This window comes from Nyctibius grandis, chromosome 27, assembly GCF_013368605.1.
Source record: "Nyctibius grandis isolate bNycGra1 chromosome 27, bNycGra1.pri, whole genome shotgun sequence".
In the NCBI taxonomy this organism is placed as follows: Eukaryota; Metazoa; Chordata; class Aves; order Nyctibiiformes; family Nyctibiidae; genus Nyctibius; species Nyctibius grandis.
The window spans coordinates 6,826,021-6,848,040 of NC_090684.1; the positions used below are offsets into that span (position 1 = coordinate 6,826,021).

The window sequence follows — 22,020 nt, forward strand, 5'->3', positions numbered from 1 at the left end:
CTGGCAGAGTGAGCTGCTAGAAACTGGCCTGGGGACTCTGCTGGGCAGAGGTGTTGCGCCCACTCCCAGGCAGGATCTGGCACCCCACTGCAGGGGCTTGGCACAGCCCTGCAGCCACAGGGCCCAGAATAGCTAGTCTTTCCCTGGAGCGTGGCCAAGAGCTGCCTGTGCCCACCTGGTTCTGCCTGTCAGGGCGATCACTGCCCTTGCTGCTGATGTCCCTTTCCAGACTGGCATTAAAATCCCTCTGAAGCAGTCAGAGGGACAGGGGTATTTATATTTCTGGTTTTCCATGGCTCCTCTCCTCCATCTGCACCCTATGAAGGGCAAGGAGCATCCCTGCTCGGGCTCTGCAGGGAATTGCACCCGGAAAGGCACATATGTCTCTCTCACACCAAACTGGGAGCAGGTGTCCACTGGGGAAGGCTGCAGTGCTGTGATCATCCCTTCCTTCCAGGGTCCCTCTGGCTTGTCAAATGGAAAGTGCTGTCCATTTAAGAAATCAGGGCCAGGGCTCAGACAGAAGCATTGCGTGCTCAATTACAGAATCCCAAGCTGGCTGGGGTTGGAAGGGGCCTCTGGAGATCATCCAGCCCAACCCCCTGCCAAAGCAGGGTCACCCAGAGCACGTTGCACAGGGTCGCATCCAGGTGGGGTTTGGCTATCTCCAGAGAAGGAGACTCCCCATCCTCCCTGGGCAGCCTGTGCCAGGGCTCTGGCACCCTCACAGGAAAGAAGTTTTTCCTCATATTCAGATGGAACTTCCCGTGTCTCAGTTTGTGCCCGTTGCCCCTTGTCCTGGCGCTGGGCACCACTGAGAAGAGTCTGGCCCCATCCCCTTGACACCTGCCCCTGAGGGATTTGTAAGCATTGATAAGATCCCCCCTCAGTCTGCTCTTCTCCAGCTGAACAGCCCCAGCTCCCTCAGCCTCTCCTCGTAGCAGAGATGCTCCAGCCCTCTGACCATCTCCGTACCCTCCGCTGGACTCTCTCCAGTAGTTCCTGGTCTTTCTTGAACTGGGAGGCCCAGAACTGGACCCAGTTACTCCAGGTGTGGCCTCACCAGGGCAGTGTAGAGGGGGAGGAGAACCTCCCTCGACCTGCTGCCCACACTCTTCCTCACGCACCCGATGACACCATTGGCCTTCCTGGCAATTACCATGTCCAAAAGCAATGGCCATGCCAAGTGTCCCTCTATGACTGTCACACACACAAGTGCCAGTTCCTTGTTGGATCTGAGGGCAGCAATGCTAAGAGCAGAGACCTAAGCATTGCGATTATTGGTGTTATCAGGGCCCTGTCTTCACGGTTTTAGCTAAGGCAACTCAATGCCGCTCACCTCTCCCTCCTTATCAGTGACAGATGCTCCCTGGTCTGTCCCCAAAAGCCTGTCCTTGCAACCCCAGACGTGTAAACACAACTATCGTGAGGATCATTTCAGGTACAGGAGGACTGCAGAGCTGCACCAGCAGCCAGTGGTGTGGTGGGTATCTCCCCTGCTACAAGCGGAGGAGAAATGGGGGAGCCCACTGCAAGCTACAGCAGCCCTGCAGCTGCCAAGGCCCAGGCTGGTGAGTGTCAGGATCCAACCTCAAGCCCCAGCATCACAAAAGCTAATTCCTTGCCCTGCTTCATCTTGCAGGACAGAATCACGCTCCAGGGTCTGCGACTAACAGGGTTCTCCCTTGAAAAACCTCTTGCCCAGAATCAAAAGGTGACTTGCTCTTCCTTGGAGGTCCCTTTGAGAAGCCCAAACCAGATGAATGGTGCTTTGGCCAGCTCCAACAGCATTTGCCCACCACGTACAGTCAGTGAGCAGCAAGTTTCAAACCTGGGCCAAGGGAGAGCCAGCAGGCAGTCCCTCCAACCTGGCTACATCCCCTCCATCCTGGGAGAGGCAGGAACTGCAAATTTCCTTACAGCACCAGCTCACTGTGGTGCTTTGCAGACCCAACCACATACACGGAGCTGGATCATCCTGATCTGTCCTGCTGGTGTAACCCCTCTAGTACAAGGAAAAGTCTTGGTGTGGCCAGTGTGAAGGCTCTATGCAGTGACCATCAGTGCTGGCTGGAGGGATCCCCATCACCTGTCCTACAGCTGTGGGTCCAGTTAGAATCATAGAATCATAGAATTGTTTTGGTTGGAAAGAACCTTTAAGATCATCAAGTCCAACCATTAACTGCCAAGTCCACCACTAACCCATGTCGCTCAGCACCACATCTACTTGTCTTTTAAATCCCTCGAGGGATGGTGACTCCACCACTGCCCTGGGCAGCCTGGTCCAGTGCTTGACAACCTTTTCAGGGAAGAAATTGTCCCTGTTCTCCAATCTAAACCTCCCCTGCTGCAACTTGAGGCTGTTTCCTCTCGTCCCATCACTTGTTATCTGGAAGAAGAGACTAACCCCCACCTCGCTACACCCTCCTTTCAGGCAGTTGTAGAGAGCGAGAAGGTCTCCCCTCAGCCTCCTTTTCTCCAGGCTAAACCCCCCCAGTTCCCTCAGCTGCTCCCCCAGAAGTTCCCCCAGCTTATCTGGCCGTAAACTGTGGGCAAGTGCTGATGTTAGCAGAGCAAGAGGAGCCAGGCCCCTGACTATGAAGACATCTCATGAGCATCTTTGTCAGTGGGCTGAGGTGGGGTAGCCTTTCAGTGAGGCAGGTCATGGCAAACTCTCTCTGGATTCTCTGGATTCGCTCTCTCACCACATGCCCTGCGCCTGGTGCAGAGCTCACTTCATGTTCCCCAGGCTGATTTGAGAAGAAATCAGTCATGCGCTTCTCCCAGCTCTGGTGCTGCCCATGTTGCAGGTCAGCACGGAGACTGTGCACTCATGACCCAAGAGGCCACCCTGCTCCTGTGCCATGAGGGGGACACGGCAGACCCTGTGAGCTGGGCACACACCGCGTACAGGCACGACTCCGCTGACTTCATTGAAGCACTGGCCAGTTTCTAGCAGCTGAGGACCTGCTCTGTTCCACTGCCATCCATCATCCCCTCATCACCCCCAGAATTCAGAGCTGGCTACCCACGGTGGGAGGCAGCTTAGGGAAGGGTGGCAGGGCTGCCTGGCAGAGCTGGGATTGGGAGTATGAAGAGCCCAGCCTTCAAAAAGCCACTATAAAAAGATGCAGGTCTTTATAACACACCGGGCTGCTACACACACACAGCTTCAACCATGTTAGGGGACACAGAGTAACCTGACCTGTGGCTGCTGAATGAGCCGCAGAGCAGCAGGAATGACAGCGCGCACCATGCCGATGCAATGCAACATGACACAGCTCCAGCCTGCGTGCCAGTGTCAGCTCCCAGCCCTATGGCCACGCAGGGCTCTCCAGAATGAGCCTCAGCTCCATGTCCCTGGTGTCTCCTGCCAGGGAAGAGGGGGAGCAGGGCTTGGATAAAGCCTCCCAGCTGGCCAAAGTGGGGGATAGATGGTGAGGGGACAGTGTGACTGTAACACAACCGATAGCTACCCCTGCTTCCCAGCAGAAGACATCCCCATGCAGCAGGACTCACAGCACTCACTCCTCCATGACCCCTCCAAACTGTCCCCAGCTTCCTGCCCTCCTCTGTGCCCTCTGTTCCTGTTCCTGCACCATCAGCCCCTGCACCTCCCCTAGAGCCTCTTGGTCCCAGTCAGGCCCTGCTCCCCTTTCCTCCTGCAGCTCCAGCTCCCATCACCTCTGCTGTCTCACACCACCCTTTGCTGCTAGGCTGAGGGACAGCCCTTGCCATGGCTGAGGCAGTTGTCACAGATCACAGGAGGTCTGAGGCTGTCAGGGATCTCTGGAGATCTAGTCCAAGCCCTTGGTGCTCAAAGCAGGGCCAGCTTATAGTGGGGTGCTCAGAAATTTGCCCGTGCAGGTTTTGAATGTCTCCAAAGACTCCACAACCACCCTGGGCAACCTGCACCAGTGTCTGAATGCCCTCCCCAATAAAAGTGTTTTTCGTATGTGCACCAACGGGTTGACCAGGATGCATGCGTGAACTGCCTGTGCCAGGACACGTGGGGCAGGTAGCTGTGCTGCTGAAGTCTTTCGTAAGGGCTTTTTAAACATAAAACACCCATAAGGGTGTTCTCCAGGGGCTTGCAGCAACCATGCTTTGCAAAACAGAGTAGCTCTGTGTCTTTCTTCCCTTTCTCTGAATGAAGATGAGACAAGCCCTGCAGATGTGAGAGGGAGAAAGGGACAGGACAGCCAGTGAATGTATGGGAACACAGTTACAGCAACCTCACAGGCTCCCCTTCCTTTGGAAAACAAGACAAACATGAGGGCTGGAGCAGAGGAAGGCTCCTTTGAGTACGTGGAGGGAAATTCTGGTACCTGACACGGGAAGGGCACAGTGGAGGGCAAGCAGGCCCCTTGGGGCTGCTGGGAACCATGTCCGGGAAGAGACATGGAGAGAAATATTTCTGCTTCTCTCAGTGGCCTCTGTCAGAGCACGGGGAGTGCTTGGGATGGGGAGATACACAGGAAAGAAGCTGGGAGAGTTTTTGAATCATTTGCACAAATTTTTTAGAGGAAAGGGTTGGAACTAGATGATCTCCAGAGGTCCCTCCACCCTCAGCTGCTCTGCGATGCTATGATTTTCCTGCCGTATGCCCCAGCCACAGCTCCTCCTTTCCCATAAACGAGTGAAAGACCCCAGGGCTGCACTGGAACCAAAAAAGCGATAAACCTCTCCAGCAGCTACGCAAGCACGGAGGGACCAGGCCCTATGATGAGTTGTTCCCCATTGCGTCTCCCTCACTCCCTGTCCAGAGCTCCTCATTGCTCCATGTCCCTTCTCTGTCACACCAGCTGCATGTCTGGTCAGGTGTCTGTGGGACACCTTGGTGGTATTCCTGAGGGTTGACCCTGGTCTAGATGCCCTAGGTCTCCTTGGTTTGAAAAGGCTTTGCTGGGTGCTACCACCTCAGCCAGCAAAGCCTCGGACAGGAGAATGATTCAGACACAGTATGGACAAGGGCTCAGCTGACGCCTGCCAGACCCAGGGTGTGGAGAGCCCAATCAAAGGAAGAGAAATCCCACGGAGCTGCAGCTAATCCACCCTTCTCCAGAGCTGGGAGCAGATGGTCAGCAAGGTCCCTTCAGAGGAAGCCTTGCTGCAGAGCTGGGGACCATGGGGCATCCTGCCTGATGGAGCAGACTTTGGACACTGCTGTGTTTTTACTGGCACTCAGGACAAGCGGTCAGCTCTGCTGGCCAAACTGGAGGGTGAGAGCTGTGCACCAGCAAGGGGCAGCAAAAGCCACAGCTGGGATCTGTGCAAACGGGAGGTGAAATCCTCTTGACAGCTCTGTCCACGGGGGAAGGAGCTTGAAAGAAGGCAACCTTGTGATGGCAGGGCTGTGTATAAACAGGCTCCCAGGGTGGCCGAGCACCTGTGAGCAGGGCCAGGAAGGGACAGCAACAGGGAGATCAGAGGGGCCTGGCTCAGCTGCCCATCCAAAACCCCATGTTGAGCCATGGAGGCTGCCAGCCTTGCCAAGCCACAAGCTGGGCAGGGTGCCGGCCCTTGATAGCAGCTCCAGCCGAGAGCGAAGGGGGAGGACTGAGGCAGGGGAAGATCACACAGCTGCATCTTTATGTGCATCCATCAGGATGCTGGGTAAAAGAGCAACAGTAGTTTCTGAAGTCCCATGCACCAAGTCTGCGCATGGAGATGTGTGGGCACATGGTCTATTCTCAGAGCTATTAGAGGACCCCAGGAGATCAAGGACGACCCCAAGCTCTAGGAAAGCCACATGTAATCAGGAGTTTCCTGCAGTGAGTGACCCATGCCAGCCTCAAGGAACAGATGCCAACAGCAGGTACTTACTCTTCAAAACCAGCACTGTACCAGCAATCTCTGCTCAAGGACTGCTAGACACGAGTCAGTTTCACAGAATCCCAGACTGGTTCGGGTTGGAAGGGACCTCTGGAGATCATCCAGCCCAACCCCCTGCCCAAGCAGGGTCACCCAGAGCACGTTGCACAGGGTCGCATCCAGGCGGGTTTGAATATATCCAGAGAAGGAGATTCCCCACCCTCCCTGGGCAGCCTGTGCCAGGGCTCTGGCACCCTCACAGGAAAGAAGTTTTTCCTCATATTCAGATGGAACTTCCCCTGTTTCAGTTTGTGCCCGTTGCCCCTTGTCCTGTCACTGGGCACCACTGAGAAGAGTCTGGCCCCATCCCCTCGACACCCGCCCCTGAGGTATCTGTAAGCATTGATAAGATCCCCCCTCAGTCTGCTCTTCTCCAGCTGAACAGCCCCAGCTCCCTCAGCCTCTCCTCGTAGCAGAGATGCTCCAGCCCTCTGACCATCTCCGTACCCTCCGCTGGACTCTCTCCAGTAGTTCCTGGTCTGTCTTGAACTGGGGGGCCCAGAACTGGACCCAGTTACTCCAGGTGTGGCCTCACCAGGGCAGTGTAGAGGGGGAGGAGACCCTCCCTCGACCTGCTGCCCACACTCTTCCTCACACACCCCAGGACACCATTGGCCTTCCTGGCCCCAAGGGCACATTGTTGGCTCATGGGGAACTTGGTGTCCCCCAGAACTCCCAGGTCCTTCTCTGCAGAGCTAAATGAACAGACGCAATTAAAAAAGTGACAGGGAGAGATTAAATGCATTCCAGCATCTCTCTGCTGCAGGAAGAAACGCTTCCAACAAGCCCTTGTTGCACTACCTGCAGGCCCCGTACCGAGCACAGCCGGATACCCGAGGTGATGGGGGTCTGGCTCAGCTCTTAGCTGGGATTGCTCCTACAAAGCCACCAGAACATGATGACAAAGGGACATGCACAGCAGGGATGACAGAACAGACGCCTGGGGCTGCCAGGCTCCTCATACAGAAGGCTGCTGGCATGGCAACCGGGTGAAAAATCCCCCAATAGGATACAGCATAAGTAATCTAATATACAATAAATATAAATAGATGAAATTTCGTTTCTAGATGACACTACTCGGTACACACCTGCCTGCCTCCCATTAATGGGAAAGGCTCTTGGTCCTCCTTGGGCAGCATCAGTCCCTGCCCGGGAGCACCGCGAGGCGGGTCGCTGACAGGTTGTCCTCCCCATCGTGCCACATTGCCACATGCTGCTGGGCTTTCTCCAGCTTGGCCCTTGCAGGCGTCCTGGTCTCAGCCAAATCCCAAACCCCCTCCCAGAGGGAAGCCCCCATCCCTGCTGTCCCCACCTCCTGCTTTCCATGCTCAACCTGCCCCAGTTTTGCTTTGCCTCTTTAATCTCTCGACTGAGATAACCACACCTTTCAAATCCTGCTATGCCCCCTCAGCCAAGGAAGAAACCAAAACCAGTGTCTTAGGCTTAGCTCTGCCCCGAGCTCGCAGGTGTTAGAGAAGCTGGTCAGAAGCACCAGGAGGCTGAATGAACACCCCAGGAATTAACTCTCTGTGGGTATTTTTAATTCCCTTCCTCTGTGGACCTGTCTCAGTTTTATTTTTAAAAGACATAATAATACATTGCCAATAGTGACCCCTTTTCTTCTTTTTCCGAGGAAATGAGAAGTAAACACTATCTTTGGTGCCACTGAAAGCCTGCTGAGAGGGAACGAGACAAAAGCAGTTCAAGGAATTAAAAACTGCACAAGTAAAAGCTTACTTTGTATTTTCTATCTCAGATTATTTGACCACTTCAGTGTTTTTCCCTGCAGAGTCTCTAAGGAACAGGCACAACCAGAGAGATGCTTTTTTAAGTCACAAGTTGCCAGCAATACCTGCACACAATACACCCCACCTCAATGCTGAGGAGGCCTGAAATTAGCAGAAGAGAACATTTCATTAAAAAAGGGTGTATTTAGATACTTTGATTCAGTCACCAAACTCAGACTCTCAATGGAAATCAATGAGGATTGAATCACAATGGGAATCTGAAGAGGGGAAACGGGTGGCAAACTAAAAATAGTTCAAACTATTGATTTGGATCACATCAAAACATCTTATTCCAGGCAAAAGGGAGTGACTGGGAAAAAAACCCCAATGGAATAACCGATTGGAAAGGAGCAACCTCTCTGCTTAACAGAGATGGGGATTTTTTCCCCTCTTAAATAAAAAGTACCAAAATTAAAATACACTTTTCAAATGAAAGATCAGAAAATGTTATTCCAAAAACGCTGAAACAAAACATTTCAGCCTTTCTGGAACAGGATGTTTCCTTTTGGAAGTGTCATGATAAAAAATGAAGGGCATTTGTTCTTGTTTTGGTATCAATTCTTCCTTCTTATGTACTTCACACACCAATCTGCTGCCTTTGATCTCAACCCAGGCATGGTTTTAGCCCCTCTGAAACCCCATTTTGCAGTGGTTTCTCCACCACTCTGCCTCCCTCTGACATTGCAGCATCTCTCGCTGGACCAACGACACCTGACTGCACCTCGCAGGGCAGCAGCAGATGCCCCCACTACAGGTATTACCATCTGGCACCCACGCCACACTGAGGGACCGGCTCTGCAGAGCCCTTGAAGCCGAGCACCCAGATGTCCAGTGAGGAGGGTCAGCAGGACAGTGGGAAGGGCTGTGCCTTACCAGGCTGGAGTTGGCAACATTGGTGTCATCTTCAGGCATCGGCAGGTAGATGGCCAATGCAACACAGTTGGCAAAGATGGTCAGGAGGATGATGATCTCAAAGGGTCTGAGAGGAAGCGTTAAGGAGTGGAGACAGGAATGAAAAAGCAGGTACAGCCCTGCCCTGTCTTGTCTGGGTGTGCGTGGGGAAATCCCACTGGCTATGGGGAAACAACCTCCCACTGGGGCAGAGAACCAGAGAGAGCAGTCAGGCTTCACCCTCTGCACATCCTCAGCTACTGCCCATTTCTTGGGTCCCTAGGGAGGGAGGGAACGGGCCAGGATGAGATGCAGAGCCTGGACACTCAGGGTACTGCTGCTGGAGAGGGGTGGCTTTGGCACAGGACATATGGGGAGGGGGCACAAATTAAAAAGCTGCAGTGGAGGAATAACGAGGGAATGGAAGAGCTGGTAGTTTCCCCCTCATCATCCTTCAGTGAATCATCCTGAAGGGTCAGGGCCCTCTTGCATAACACAGGCACTTAACCAAAGCATCACCCTTCAGAGTGTGCTGGCCCTGGCTCCCTCTGTACTCAGTGTCCAAGAGAGAGATGCTGCTGAGCAGCAGATCTCAGGTATCTCCCTGACTAGAAGGTATCTAGGGGCAAGACAGCTCAGCCAGGGTCTCCTCTAGCAGAACATCCAGATGCTAACATCCTAGGTGTCCTACAGCCCCAGTGCAAGCTGTGCTCCTGTGACTGTCCCCAGGAGTGCGACAGGCTGGGAGTAACCAGAGTGCTGAGCCTGAGCTCCATCTGACTCCCCGGAAGGTGGAATTGTGCTGTTTGGGCCCTATGACATCTCTGAAAAAAGGGGGTGACTTGCTATTTCCCCCTAAAGGCCCTAGGACAGGCACTTGGTCACGCCCAGGCTCCTGTTGCTGTCAATGCTCTGCTGGGACACTGAAAACTCATGGTCAAGCTTCAGCTATCATGTTCCTGAAGCCCCCGAAGAGCTCAAACTCTGGCTCCAGAACCTTGTCCATGGCCAGGCTCTCACCCGACAGACCCCACTCTCTTCTTCCTTCCAGCACGGTCCAAACCCACCACCCTGTGGTACCCTGGGAGTGCAGCAGGCGTCTGGTCAGAAGAAGACAGTCATCATCTTTTGCTGTCCCTGTGCCGGTCACACCCAGGCCCTGCTGCGGCTCTGAAGTGCTTGTGCCTAACCACTGCACTGTGCAGCTATGCACATACCTAAAAGCGAAGGGGCTTTTCCCACTCACCTAGTGGCCTCATGCTGCCAGAAGACAGCTGGCTACAGCGTGACGCAAAAACCTACGAGAAACAGTTTTGGTCACAATGCTAATGTCAAAGTTTCCTGGCCAATAATGTTTCTTGACGAGTGCATCTCAGTTGCCCCTGATCCACTTGCCTTGCCTGTACCCCTGGAAGCCACTGAAACAAAAAGCAGATGGAGGAAAGGAAAATGTTGGTCCAGCTGCTCACTGGGCCAGACCCACCTACAGTGTAAATCAACAAACAGGGACGTCAATCACCACACTCCCCTCCAGCCCCTTCTCCTCTCCATTGTCCTGCCAGTCGACATCCACACTTATGACCACAGCCAGCGTCTACCCCATGAACTCTTTTGGGATCTCTCATCCCCATCCCCACCTGTAACTACCAACCAACATCGCAGGCAAACTGGTAAATCTCATCCAGTTGTACAGAGGTTCCCATACAAGACAGGATTTCCCAGCATCCCCATCTCACTCTGGGTAGACCTTCCAAAGGAGAACAGCTGCCAGGAACACGCTCTGTGGGAACACCTACAGCTCAGCCATGCAGACTGATGCCACTACAGAGCCCAGCACAGCCCTTGAAACCCAGTACCCCAGCAGAGGCCCTGCAGCCATTCTGACAGTTAATCAGTTTCCAGATAACCACGCCAAGGCCTGCCTTGGGCTGCGGTGGCCATACCACTGTCCGATCCAGCATCACGGGGCAAGAGGCACCTAGGGAGCATTCTCTCCATACGGGCCTGCTGAGATGGCTGAGCGCTGTCAGTTGTGTCCTATGCTAATCACAGGTTATTTTGCCTTTTCTGGACCCTTCTGTCCATCAACTTGATGACACTTTAAAAACTAGAGTCAGCGGGAAAAGCTGTTCCCCTCCGTGTTCCAGGCAATCGGGCAGAGCCCAGGGGTTAGAGGGTTCCGTGCCTGCTCTGACAGGGCGAGATGAACATTGCCAACACTCATCCCAGCCTCCATGTGTCTGCGATGGTTGAGGGGTGCAGGGACCATTCAGCATCACGGAGCAAGTTGGAGAGAGCTGTGGAAAGAGGAGCAGGAATCACGGCTCAGGTCCTGCTACATTAGCCACTGACGTGCAGAAGGGAAAGAGCCTTTGCCCGTCTGCCTGCTCTGGGAAAACAGCCACAGACTTCTTTCCTCCTCCTTAAAGGGTGACCTGTCTTGTAAGTGAAGCTGGAATCAGCCTGTTGCTTGCAAGTTTGTCAGTCTGGCACTGTTATTAGGTAGAATTGCAGTGGGACAGATTGAACCAAAAAAGAGGCATGGAGTGTCACTGGACATGGTGTCTCTGCCTCTTGCCACTGAGCCAGAGCCTCAACATCCTCCCTAGCCCCTTGTCCTGCAACCTCACTTCTTTCTCTCCAGCAGTTTCCTGCCACGCAGCATCCAAGGGGCCCAACGTCTGCCTTGCAGCGGGAACTAGGCCCTTAGTGCCTTGCAGCTCTGTGGGCCTCCAGGCTCCCCAGACTCCTCACCCATCTGCCTTGAAGTCCTCTTGGCTGCAAAATGAACCTGGAATACCAGGGTGACACCACAAAGCTAGATGTGTTCCAACAACCGTCAGCTTGCTGGGCTAGCTGTCGAGCACACAATACCCAGCAATTTGCAGAGTACCCAGATTTCCTTGTGCTAACGACCGTGGGTTTGGGGATGTGAGCAAACTTCAGCATAAAAACCCCTCTGCCTCAAGCCAGCCTGACTTTTACCCACCCTAGGCTGAGCGCAGTGATACTCCCCACTCTCCAAGTGCCTGGAAAAGACCCCGTCCCACTCCTGTGGCTCCTCTTTGTGCTCTTGACAGCAGAAGCTATACAGCAGAGATGGGCCCAAGGAACATGAACATGTACTGCCATACTGAACCCAGATGTCAGGTATCCCCAAAGAAAATGGTCACAGCTAATCTCCCCTTGGCAGCTTGTCCAGCCCTGAAGCCCGTAACAACCCGCAGGAACTGGCACGACCCTGTCATGCCTTGCAAACCCTGATCCCTGAACGAGGGCAGCCAGCTGCATTTGGGTATAAATACAGCCGGGCGCAAGAGAGGGGCTGGAGAAACCTGATGCCCTGGATCATTTGTCCCGCACAGGTCAGAACCACCCGTGCCTGCAACCTTCCTGGTAGGACACCCACCTCTCCCCTCCACACTCCCCTTCCAGGGCAACAATGTAGGAAAGACCCCCACCGTGCTACACGCTCCCTCTGGCACACCTTGGCCCAGGACGAGGAATGCGTTTGAGCATGTCAGAAGATGTAAGTCCTATTTCCAGCTCTTCCTCTGCCACTAGGGCGTACGCACAAGTTTCTGCCATACTCGGTGCCTATTTAAGACACAGACACAGTTCCCTTCCGTGTGCTTGCAGAACAACCCCGTCCTCACGCCAGAGAAGCAGAAACGGAGAATTCCCCAATTTTGGCTCTGCTCCCTCTCCTCGTAGGACAGAGAGCCCCTTTGGGGGGAAGGAAGAAGGGCTCAAAATGCACGGCCAGCACAGCCCCACCAGAGGTGTGAGCATGCCCTGAGTGCCTGCAAACGGGCACCCTGGGCTTTGGACAAGATGGCATCTCTGGCACCACGGGGGCACAGTTTGTCGTCCCCACGGCACTACACGGACAGCAACACAACCAGCCTTTCCTAAGGGCAGGGTCTGGTGCTGCAGCCCTTAGGAGACCAAGCCATCTCCAAGAGGAGCAAAGCCTGCCCACGGCTGGGATGATCCTGCCAAGGCCAGGAACATGCGGAGAGGTTCAGCAATTGAAATGAGGAAAGCTGGGCTGCAAGAACTGGATTTGCTGGAAACATCCCCAGATTCCACCACTTTTGCTCGAGTCCAAATGTTTTGCTGAAGCCAGAGTGAAACGTTTCATCTCCCATCCTCTTCCCTTCCATAAAATACACGTGAACAAGGCGTTGGGAAAGGGGGGCTGAGAGGGCAACAGTGTCAGCAAGGATTCAGGGGATGCTGGCCAGTCCCCACCACCAGAGCAGGGAGCAGCTGTGGGATCGGGCAAGCACTGACACACACAAAGAGCCATCCCAGGCAGCTCGCCGTGGTCTCGCTACCCACCCCCAAACCTCTCCCCTGGGGCAGCCTGTTGTCCCCAGCTCCATCCTCAGGTCCCGCTGCCCCAGCCTGGCCCTCCTCCTCTGCCTGGCCCCATCCCCAGCCCGGGGTGGGCACTGTGCCCCTTCCTCACACGCCAAACCCTCTCCCCTCCCAGCGGGCTGTCCCGTTTCTCCCCAGCACAGCTCCTGCCAGCACAAAACGTGTTCACTCCCACAAGTCCCTTGCCACCCAGGCTGTCCCTGCCTGTCCCTGCACCACCCTACCAAAGGTCCCCCTGGCCTGACCCACTTCTCAGCGCCAGATTCCCCCAGAAGCCTATTCACACCCCCAGTTTGCACAGCCATTGCCTTTGCCAATGCATCCTACTGGGGCTCGCCGAGCGCCTCGTTGCCTTTCACAGAGCTGACGAGACGGCCAGCACAGGCTTGAAGTGGGCTGACAGCTCTCCTGCCTGCAGCCCACGGGGTCCTGCTCCCCAGCACCCCTGCTCACAGGCTTACACACACACGCGTGCTCCCAAGCCCGCGCAGCCAGAAGGATACTTCCACTCCACGATGCTGATGCACGCCTTCCGCAGTGGGTTTTGCAGGGTTAAGCAGAACAGAGCCCTGGCTGGCCGGGGGGCTGCTGGCGGCACCGGTTTCTTGGACTTCTCCTTCTGTTGCCTCCTCTTCACGTCACCCTGAGGAGAGGCAGGCTCCATGGTGTTTCTCCCCTAGCCGTTTCTCCCCTCCTGCCCCACGGCCGAGCCCCCCTTCCCTGGGTCCCAGCCAGCTGGAGCTCCTCTGGATCTCCCTTCTTGCGGAGCCTGTCTCCCCCGCACACTGGGGGAGGCCGTGGGGGAGTGGGGGCTGGAGCCTGTGCTCGCATGTACAAACACACACAGCATGAGTTTAAATTTAGATTCCAGCCTGGCTCCCGGGTGCTGTCACAGCTCCTGAGGCAGCAAAAGGGCCCCTGCAGCTGTTGCTTCTTTCCCCGGCACGTCCAGAGTCTGGCAAGCGCTTCACATGCCACTGACCGGGGCTGGGGGTGGGAACAGGCTGCCTGGCGCTGGGCACACCGCCTGGGAAAGAAAAGTGCCTTTGTCCCAGGTCAGCTCTTTCCCCAGCTACCCCGGCCTCCCTTGCCCAAACAGGGAAGCCACGCTGCCTGGGGCGTGTGCAGCCCTGTTTGCTGAATCACATTACTCAGGGTGAGATGGAGAACCCAACTCTGGCTGATTCCCAAAGCAGGTTACCCCACAAATTGATCAGCACCCTTTCTCTGCGGGATTTCACCTTCATTTGGTGCAAAGTGCTCAGTTGAGCCCTGGACCCTGTAAGCCTGTGGCTGTAGGGACTCTGGGGCTGGGTCCATCTGACAGGGACTTTCACCCCAACCTCAGAGCTCCAGGGAATCACGGTGAGACCAAAAAGTGCTCTGGCTTGCTTTTCTGGAGAGGCAGAGGAAACCCTTGGCTCGTACCGCTCACTCAAACAACCCCCTGCTCAGCCTCACCTCCCCAGAACTGCTTGCAGGGTATGGAGGATGCCTGGGGATGCAGGAATCCAACAAACCTCGGCTGGATTGTGTCCTAGAAAGTCTAGCTGGGCTTGGGAAAGCCCGGTGGGATGAATAGTATGAACAGTTATGGTAAACCCTGAGCTGGAAGGCACGCAGGGAGAGAGGCAGGTTATCAGCAGCTCTTCACAGCAGGGGAAACTGAGGCACCAGGAAGGGTTGCTCTCGGGGTTTTCCTAGGGTTTCCTGGACTGAGTCAGCAAAATAATTGCAGCGATCTTATTACTTACAGTTATATCCCACAGCAAATGGTATCCCTGACCTACAGAGATGTTACAGTGGGATGTGACTGATGGGCTGTGCCCCAGTCAACCCCACGCATCCCAGGCAGCTGCTCTACCCACTGCACCACACTGCCTTGCTCAAAGCTGCTTCTCCTTTGCTTTGCAGGGTCATTGCACTGTGGAGGGAATAAACTTTGCAGCCGTGCAGCAGGCTGTGTCGAGGGCCAGGAGGGCCACAGTGCCAAGGGAACTGATCGCTCCCTGCCCATGGCAGGGAGACAGCATAGGAGAGCAACTCCTGCAGCTGCTCCAGCCAAATCTGATGCACTTCAGAGGAGGGGGCCCTTGATTGTAATGGGGTTAAATTAGTAACCTGACCCCTCCTACACCACTCTGCTGCATTCTGTGCAAATCAGAGTCAAAGCATTCCTGTTGAGGGCTCCAGACCTGTCTCCATGTGAGGCAGGTCCACGCATGTTCCCGTTTCTCCTTTAGTCCTCCTTCTTCCCCCTAAAGCCTGGTGAAAGCCAGAAGCCCTATTTCTGCTGCTGCTGCCTGGGCAGGAGAACCTGTCCCAGGGACAGCAAGGATGCGGGGCCCATCTAGTGGTGAGCCTGAGAAGAAACATCTGCCTTTTCACTCACCCTGGAAGAGTCTCAGAGGAAGAGGGCAGGGTGAGGGAGCTAGGGCTGCGCAGCCTGGTGCAGGCAGGGGCCCGTGGAGAGGACGCTCGAGGCCTCTCTGATCTCCGCTGCGCCCCTTCGCTCCCACACCCTGTGTACAGCTGCTGGCGACCGCTCGCCACCTTGCTGTGCTCTGTCTTTTGTGCAGGGCTGTGCTGGCAACCGCCAACCTGACATGGCTTTAACAAGACACGCTGCAGCGCCCCGCTCGACAGAGATCACAGAATCCCAGACTGGCTGGGGTCAGAAGGGACCTCTGGAGATCATGCAGCCCAACCCCCTGCCAAAGCAGGGTCACCCACAGCACGTTGCACAGGGTCGCATCCAGGCGGGGTTTGACTATCTCCAGAGAAGGAGACTCCCCACCCTCCCTGGGCACCCTGTGCCAGGGTCTGGCACCCTCACAGTAATTTTTACCTCATATTGAGATGGAAATTCCCGTGTTTCAGTTTGTGCCCGTTGTCTCTTGTCCTGTCACTGGGCACTGCTGAGAAGAGTCTGGCCCCATCCTCTAGATGTTCCTACCTGCCCAGCGGGGAAAGGCTCTTTGCTCGTGAAACCTCTTCACGTCCATCCTCATCTTCCTCACGCCTCTGTCAGCCTTTAAGTTCCTCTCCTGCTCCATCACCGCACAAAGACGCAGCCTTAGGAAGGGCCCCAGGCGCAGGGAGCCCATGACGGAGGCCGGCCGCACCAGGCGGTGTTCTCGGGCCTCCGTGAGGAGCAGGGATGGGAACGCTCCTCGCACCTCCTGGCCCGCACGGACTCGTGTTCGGGCCCCTCCTGAGGGCTTCCCCTCTAACCTTCAGGGCGAGGCAGCCGGGAGCCGCCGGCCGGGGCTGCGGGGATGGGCAGGGGCCGGAGCGGGCACCGGCCCCGGGGAGGCCGGACCGGAGCTGCCCCTGGCCTGGCCTCTGCCCTCAGCGGCCCCGCCGAGCCGAGCACAGCCGAGCTGAGCCGAACACAGCCGAGCCGAGCCGAGAACATCCGAGCCGATTCGAGCGGCGCTGCCGGCGGCCGGGGGCCGGAGGGAAGGGGCGGCCGGCCCCGCCCCGCTCCCGGCCCCGCTCCCGGCCCGCTCCCGCCCCTCGGCCCGCCCCGCTCCCGGCCCCGCTCCCGCCCCGCTCCCGCCCCTCGGCCGGCCCCGCTCCCGCCCCCCCACCCGCCCCGCTCCCGGCCCCTCTCCCGCCCCGCTCCCGCCCCGCTCCCGCTCCGCTCCCGGCCCCGCTCCCGGCCCCTCTCCCGCCCCGCTCCCGGCCCCGCTCCCGCTCCGTTCCCGGCCCCGCGGCCCCGCCGGGAGCTGCTGCGGCGCCGGGCGGACACGTCCCCGCCAGCCCCTGGCCCGCCCCGCGAGCAGGAGCAGCGCTCCGGGCCACCTTTGGGATGGGGGGGTCAGCGCCGCCCCGACGCCACGGGCGCAGGCGGCTGCTGGAGGGGCCACGGGAGCTCGCGAGGTGGCGTGGGGGCAGCCGAGCCCCGCGCGGGCACACGCGTGTGAGTGTGCGTGTGTGGGAGGGAGGGAGCCTCTGCCAGCGCGGAGCGGGGTGCGGGCTCGGGGGCTGCTGTGTCCGGGTGCCAGCGGGTGCCAGCGAGTGGGGAGGGCGGGTGGGATCCCGGGGCGGCTCCCGGGCGGGCAGAGGGGCTGAGCCAGCTGCTGGGGGGAGCTGCACTGCACGCCTCTGTGTGTGTGCACCTGTGGACACGGGCGTGTGTCTAGATATGTACTTTTCCCACTCAGGGACTAAGGGACCTTCATTCTGATCAGCCAGAGAGGGGAACAGGATGAGGCCGCCGGTGCTCTTTGTCACTCGGTCAGAAGGGCCTTGGCTGATGGGGGGCCTCCGTCCTTCCATGGCACTCCTCACCTGCTCGCTGCTGCTGCTGCTGCTGGATGTGCAACAAGGAGCTACTCTTCTCACAGGTATAAGTCACTGATCTGATGGCTAAACTTTCCTTTCACTGTAGTCTCCACTACCCCAAACTGGAAAATATTAATTGGAGTTATTTCACCCCACGCAAACCTGGAAGACACTAACTGAAGTTATTTTTCATGTAATTTTTTTTTCATATAAACGCACTGTGGAATTCACTGGTGGTGTGTATTCCAGAAAACTGCACAACTTAAAAAAAAAAATGCTCATTGGTATTTGTGAAGAAGAACCCATGAATGGTTATCAAGTGAAAACAATGCAGCCTTCCTCTTGGGAACTCTGAGGGCTTCCATTGAAGTCTGTGGTCTATCTTGATTTCAGTAAAGCGTTTGACACAGTCTCCCACAGCATCCTTGCAGCTAAACTGAGGAAGTGTGGTCTGGATGATCGGGTAGTGAGGTGGATTGTGAACTGGCTGAAGGAAAGAAGCCCGAGAGTGGTGGTCAATGGGACAGAGTCCAGTTGGAGGCCTGTGTCCAGCGGAGTCCCTCAAGGGTCGGTACTGGGACCAGTACTATTCAATATATTCATTAATGACTTGGATGAGGGAATAGAGTGCACTGTCAGCAAGTTCGCTGATGACACAAAACTGGGAGGAGTGGCTGACACACCGGAAGGCTGCGCAGCCATTCAGAGAGACCTGGACAGGCTGGAGAGTTGGGCGGGGAGAAATTTAATGAAATATAACAAGGGCAAGTGTAGAGTCCTGCATCTGGGCAAGAACAACCCCATGTACCAGTACAAGTTGGGGACAGACCTGTTGGAGAGCAGCGTAGGGGAAAGGGACCTGGGGGTCCTAGTGGACAACAGGATGACCATGAGCCAGCAGTGTGCCCTTGTGGCCAAGAAGGCCAATGGCATCCTGGGGTGTATTAGAAGGGGTGTGGTTAGCAGGTCACGAGAGGTTCTCCTCCCCCTCTACTCTGCCCTGGTGAGGCCGCATCTGGAGTATTGTGTCCAGTTCTGGGCCCCTCAGTTCAAGAAGGACAGGGAACTGCTAGAGAGAGTCCAGCGCAGAGCCACGAAGATGATTAAGGGAGTGGAACATCTCCCTTCTGAGGAGAGGCTGAGGGAGCTGGGTCTCTTTAGCTTGGAGAAGAGGAGACTGAGGGGTGACCTCATTAATGTTTATAAATATGTAAAGGGCAAGTGTCAAGAGGATGGAGCCAGACTCTTCTCAGTGACATCCCTTGACAGGACAAGGGGCAATGGGTGCAAGCTGGAACACAGGAGGTTCCACATAAATATGAGGAAAAACTTCTTTACGGTGAGGGTGACCGAACATTGGAACAGGCTGCCCAGAGAGGTTGTGGAGTCTCCTTCTCTGGAGACATTCAAAACCCGCCTGGACGTGTTCCTGTGTGATATGGTCTAGGCAATCCTGCTCCAGCAGGGGGACTGGACTAGATGATCTTTCGAGGTCCCTTCCAATCCCGAACATTCTGTGATTCTGTGATTCTGTGATTAAAGCCATCTATTTCTAGATTTCTTTCTTCTCTCTCAGCTCACGGACACTGTTAGAGGTGGGATACGCAGCTAAAAGCCCTTTGGTCCTGTCCACAGTGTGGCTGTGTATTAGTTATGAAGGAAGAGGCTGTCATAGTGTTCTGTGATGGGGAGGGTGGTGGTGGGAGGAGATCGGGGCGGGGTGGGGGGGCGACGGTGGAGGTTTCCTTCTGGGTCTCCATAAGAAATGCCTTACAACCAATGGCTTAATAGAATAGCTGTTTTAATAACACCGGCTAAGAAGAGGAATATCGATAGTGAGTAAATCTTATGTCCCTACAGGATCTGGATACCCCTTGTCTGACGCAGCGCAGCATCAGAGGGATCCTGGATGGGTTTTCCCACAGCGTTGTGCAGATCCTGTTCATGCAGAGAAGCTCCTCCTTTTTGGTCGTTCAAGCTATTCTACAATTTACTTACAGGAAAACCACTATACTCCTAAAAGGTGTTCACATGAGAACTTCTTGCTGCACTGTTAGGCAAAGGCAAGGCCGTGCGGGTGGCATCATAACCAGCCCTGAGTGGGAGCTGCCCACAGGCTCCTCTGTTCCAAGGAGCTGCTGAGGTTGTCCTGCAGCCAAGGGGTTTGTGCAGCCCAACACAGCCTGAAAGACAGGCCGGACGTGCAGCACAGCGCAGCAGAGCAGGTTAAGTGTAACGTGGAGCACGGACTCCTCGATGTACAGTAGTCTCCCTCCCGGATCAACACATGCTTAAACCACTGTAGAAGGAATTAATGACTTGCCATGCGTTAGCTGGGATGCAGTGAGAGTGCGCCACGTGAAGAAATGAAGAAAGTTGTGATTTTTATGTAAACGGGTAGCTGAGGAGCAGTTAGCGATTCTATTGATCCCTTTTTCTCTTTTACATAAATAAGTAAGTTAAAGTTCATATATCACTACCAACTAATCAGTAAGTTCGTTTTAAATTAAATTGCCCGCATCAGATGGTTTTGCCTATGACAGTAGATGGTGGAGAAGGCAGGAAAGCCTTAATTTATCATAGCTTGTAATCGGAATAATTGGCTTAGTTGTGAATTTCTGGTAAGAGCCTTTGATTCTTGTTTTAGAAAATGTTTTGTATTTGTTTGTGTGGGTGCTTTGTCTTTATGTGTCTGCCAGTGTTAAATGGACCCTGCAGATCTGCTAGTGAGCCAGGGCTGCCAAGAGTGGTGGGTCCCCAGTGCCTGTGTGCTTGGGAGAGAATGCGAACACTGTGTGAGCACCATACTTGGCATGGTGGTGGAAAAAGAAGGGACTGAAAGAACCTGAGAATATTGGACCTGTGTGGGAAGATGACCAGGACGAGATGGGATGGTAGCGTGATCCTGTGGCTTGGAGCTTGGATCACCACCTGTGCTGCTCTGGGAGCAGTCAGCAAAGACAAAATATCTGGGCTGCTGCAGATTGGGATCCTGAAACCTGGGATGGTGCTATTTGGGACTGATGATGAAGGAAAACCAAAAACCAGTCAGGCAGCCTCTCCCACCACAGTTAAGCAGATTGGTGGGAATGTGAGCATCATTCCTCAGCATGTGACTACTCACAGTAATTGCCAGAGGATGAAATGAAGAATTTGTGGAAAACTTACAGCTTCTGCCCTCAGGAAACCCTCTTGCAGTGGCTATGGTGGTGCCGCGAAAGCAGAGCAGGCAGTACATGCTCTGATGATTGCGCACGCTACCAAATACTCTGACAACCTTCCTATATTCCTCCCAAGTGGCCTGTCCCTTTTTCCACATTCCGTAGACTTCCTTCTTCCATCTGAGCTTTGCCAGAAGCTCCTTGCACACCCATGCAGGTCTCCTGCCCACTTTGCCTGATTTCTTACTCAGAGGGATGCACTGATCTTGAGCTTGGAGGAAGTGATGCTTAAATGCTGAGAAGGTGCTAGGCCAAAGGGTTCCATGTGCTCCTCCGGCCCCACCAGCGGGGCAGTGAGGGAGCAGCTCCCCAGCCCTGGCCCTGGGAGCCCCAAGAGCTGTCCCAAGGCTTGTGGGTCGCCCCGCACCCCCCGCCTGCATCCCGCCCAGTGGCCATGGCAGCGGGGCTGGAGTGGGGAGGGGCCAGAGAAGGGCGCTGCAGTGGGTGGCTGAGGGGAACTGCTGATTTCTAGCAAGCCCAGCCCTGTGTTAGAGCTTTGGTTTCAGGAACCTGATCAACACTGTGGGCTTGAGCAGCACCACTGGACCGAGGGGAGAGCCCCTGAGCTCAGGCCCCAACTTCACAGGAAGGAAGGAAGGAAGGAAGCAAGGAAGCAAGGAAAGCTTCCCTGATGATTTCTAGTACAATACCTGCAAAATAGTATCAGGAGGATTGAAAGTATGAAAGGCCCATCTAGCCCTGCAGAGCCAACTCCCTTCGCAGTTGTACGTCTCAGAAGTTCTCTGTGTGTCGATGGTGGCACCTGGAAGGAAGGGAGAACAGATGACTGCAAGAGGCCCCAGACTAGGAGGACTTGGTGCTCAGACACGATTTCTGGCGCCGCCAGCCAGCTCCATGTCTGTCAGTCCTGTCCTCATCGCCACACTGGTGGGGGTGCCCAGCTGCGCAGGGGAATGACGGCAGCCACGTGCCTGGTGACTGCTTCTCTCCCAGTGCCACAAGGAGAAGGTCTGAGGGTTCTGGGAGACAGCAGGCACCCACGTGAACGACAGCAGTGCAAAGCTGAGGGCGTGCTGAGTGGGCAGCAAAGGACGGCCCAGCCATTCCCTTTTGCAATGCAGTGGAGAGGAAGAGAGCCCCTCCATCAGCACAGGGCCAGCTGTGGGGGCAGCGCCAGTGCTTTTCATGGCCCAGTCAAACATGTTGATGGAGACTTCCGAAGCCATCTTGGATGCTGCCCGGTTCACTCCAGAGCTTCCTGGGAACGCTACAAACGAACACAGAAAAGGACCACATCAGCAGACAGCTCAGCGTGGCTACTAGCGCCCGAAGAGGCACAGGGTCAGCATCAGAAATGCAAGGCAAGCCTTGTCCACAGAGCTGCAAGACTCTCTGCTGATGATGGGAGCCACGAGGACTGAGAACACCCTCATCCCCACCCTCCACGCTGTCCAGGTCAGCCAGGATACGAGCTCAGGCCCTGCAAGCGATGGCTGGCCCTGTGAGCATGCCTGGGTCTCACCACTGCCTCAGGAGCCCGGCCAGAGCAGCCAGAGGTGCCGGTGGGCCAAGAGAAGGCTGTTGGGAGTCCTCTGATGCCTGAGACAGCCTGG

At 55.6% G+C, this 22,020-nt stretch overlaps 1 protein-coding gene and 1 long non-coding RNA gene across 3 annotated transcripts in view; one reads left to right on the forward strand and one right to left on the reverse strand.

The window, feature by feature from the left end:
* CACNA1S (calcium voltage-gated channel subunit alpha1 S) overlaps positions 1 to 13,768 on the reverse strand; it is a 51,140-nt gene extending 37,372 nt beyond the window's left edge. For both annotated transcript variants that reach the window (XM_068419488.1, XM_068419487.1), the window contains exons 1-2: positions 13,439 to 13,768; positions 8,535 to 8,640 (exon numbers count right to left, since the gene is read on the reverse strand). In XM_068419488.1, the coding sequence (XP_068275589.1) occupies positions 8,535 to 8,640; positions 13,439 to 13,599 (267 nt within the window). In that variant the 5' untranslated portion in view covers positions 13,600 to 13,768. The remainder of the gene's footprint in view (positions 1 to 8,534; positions 8,641 to 13,438) is intronic.
* A 2,958-nt stretch (positions 13,769 to 16,726) lies between these two features.
* Positions 16,727 to 19,774, forward strand: LOC137674258 (uncharacterized). The gene is made up of 3 exons (XR_011049809.1): positions 16,727 to 16,860; positions 17,105 to 17,287; positions 19,086 to 19,774. It is a non-coding gene; the product is annotated as an uncharacterized lncRNA (long non-coding RNA).
* The last annotated feature ends 2,246 nt before the right edge of the window (positions 19,775 to 22,020 follow it).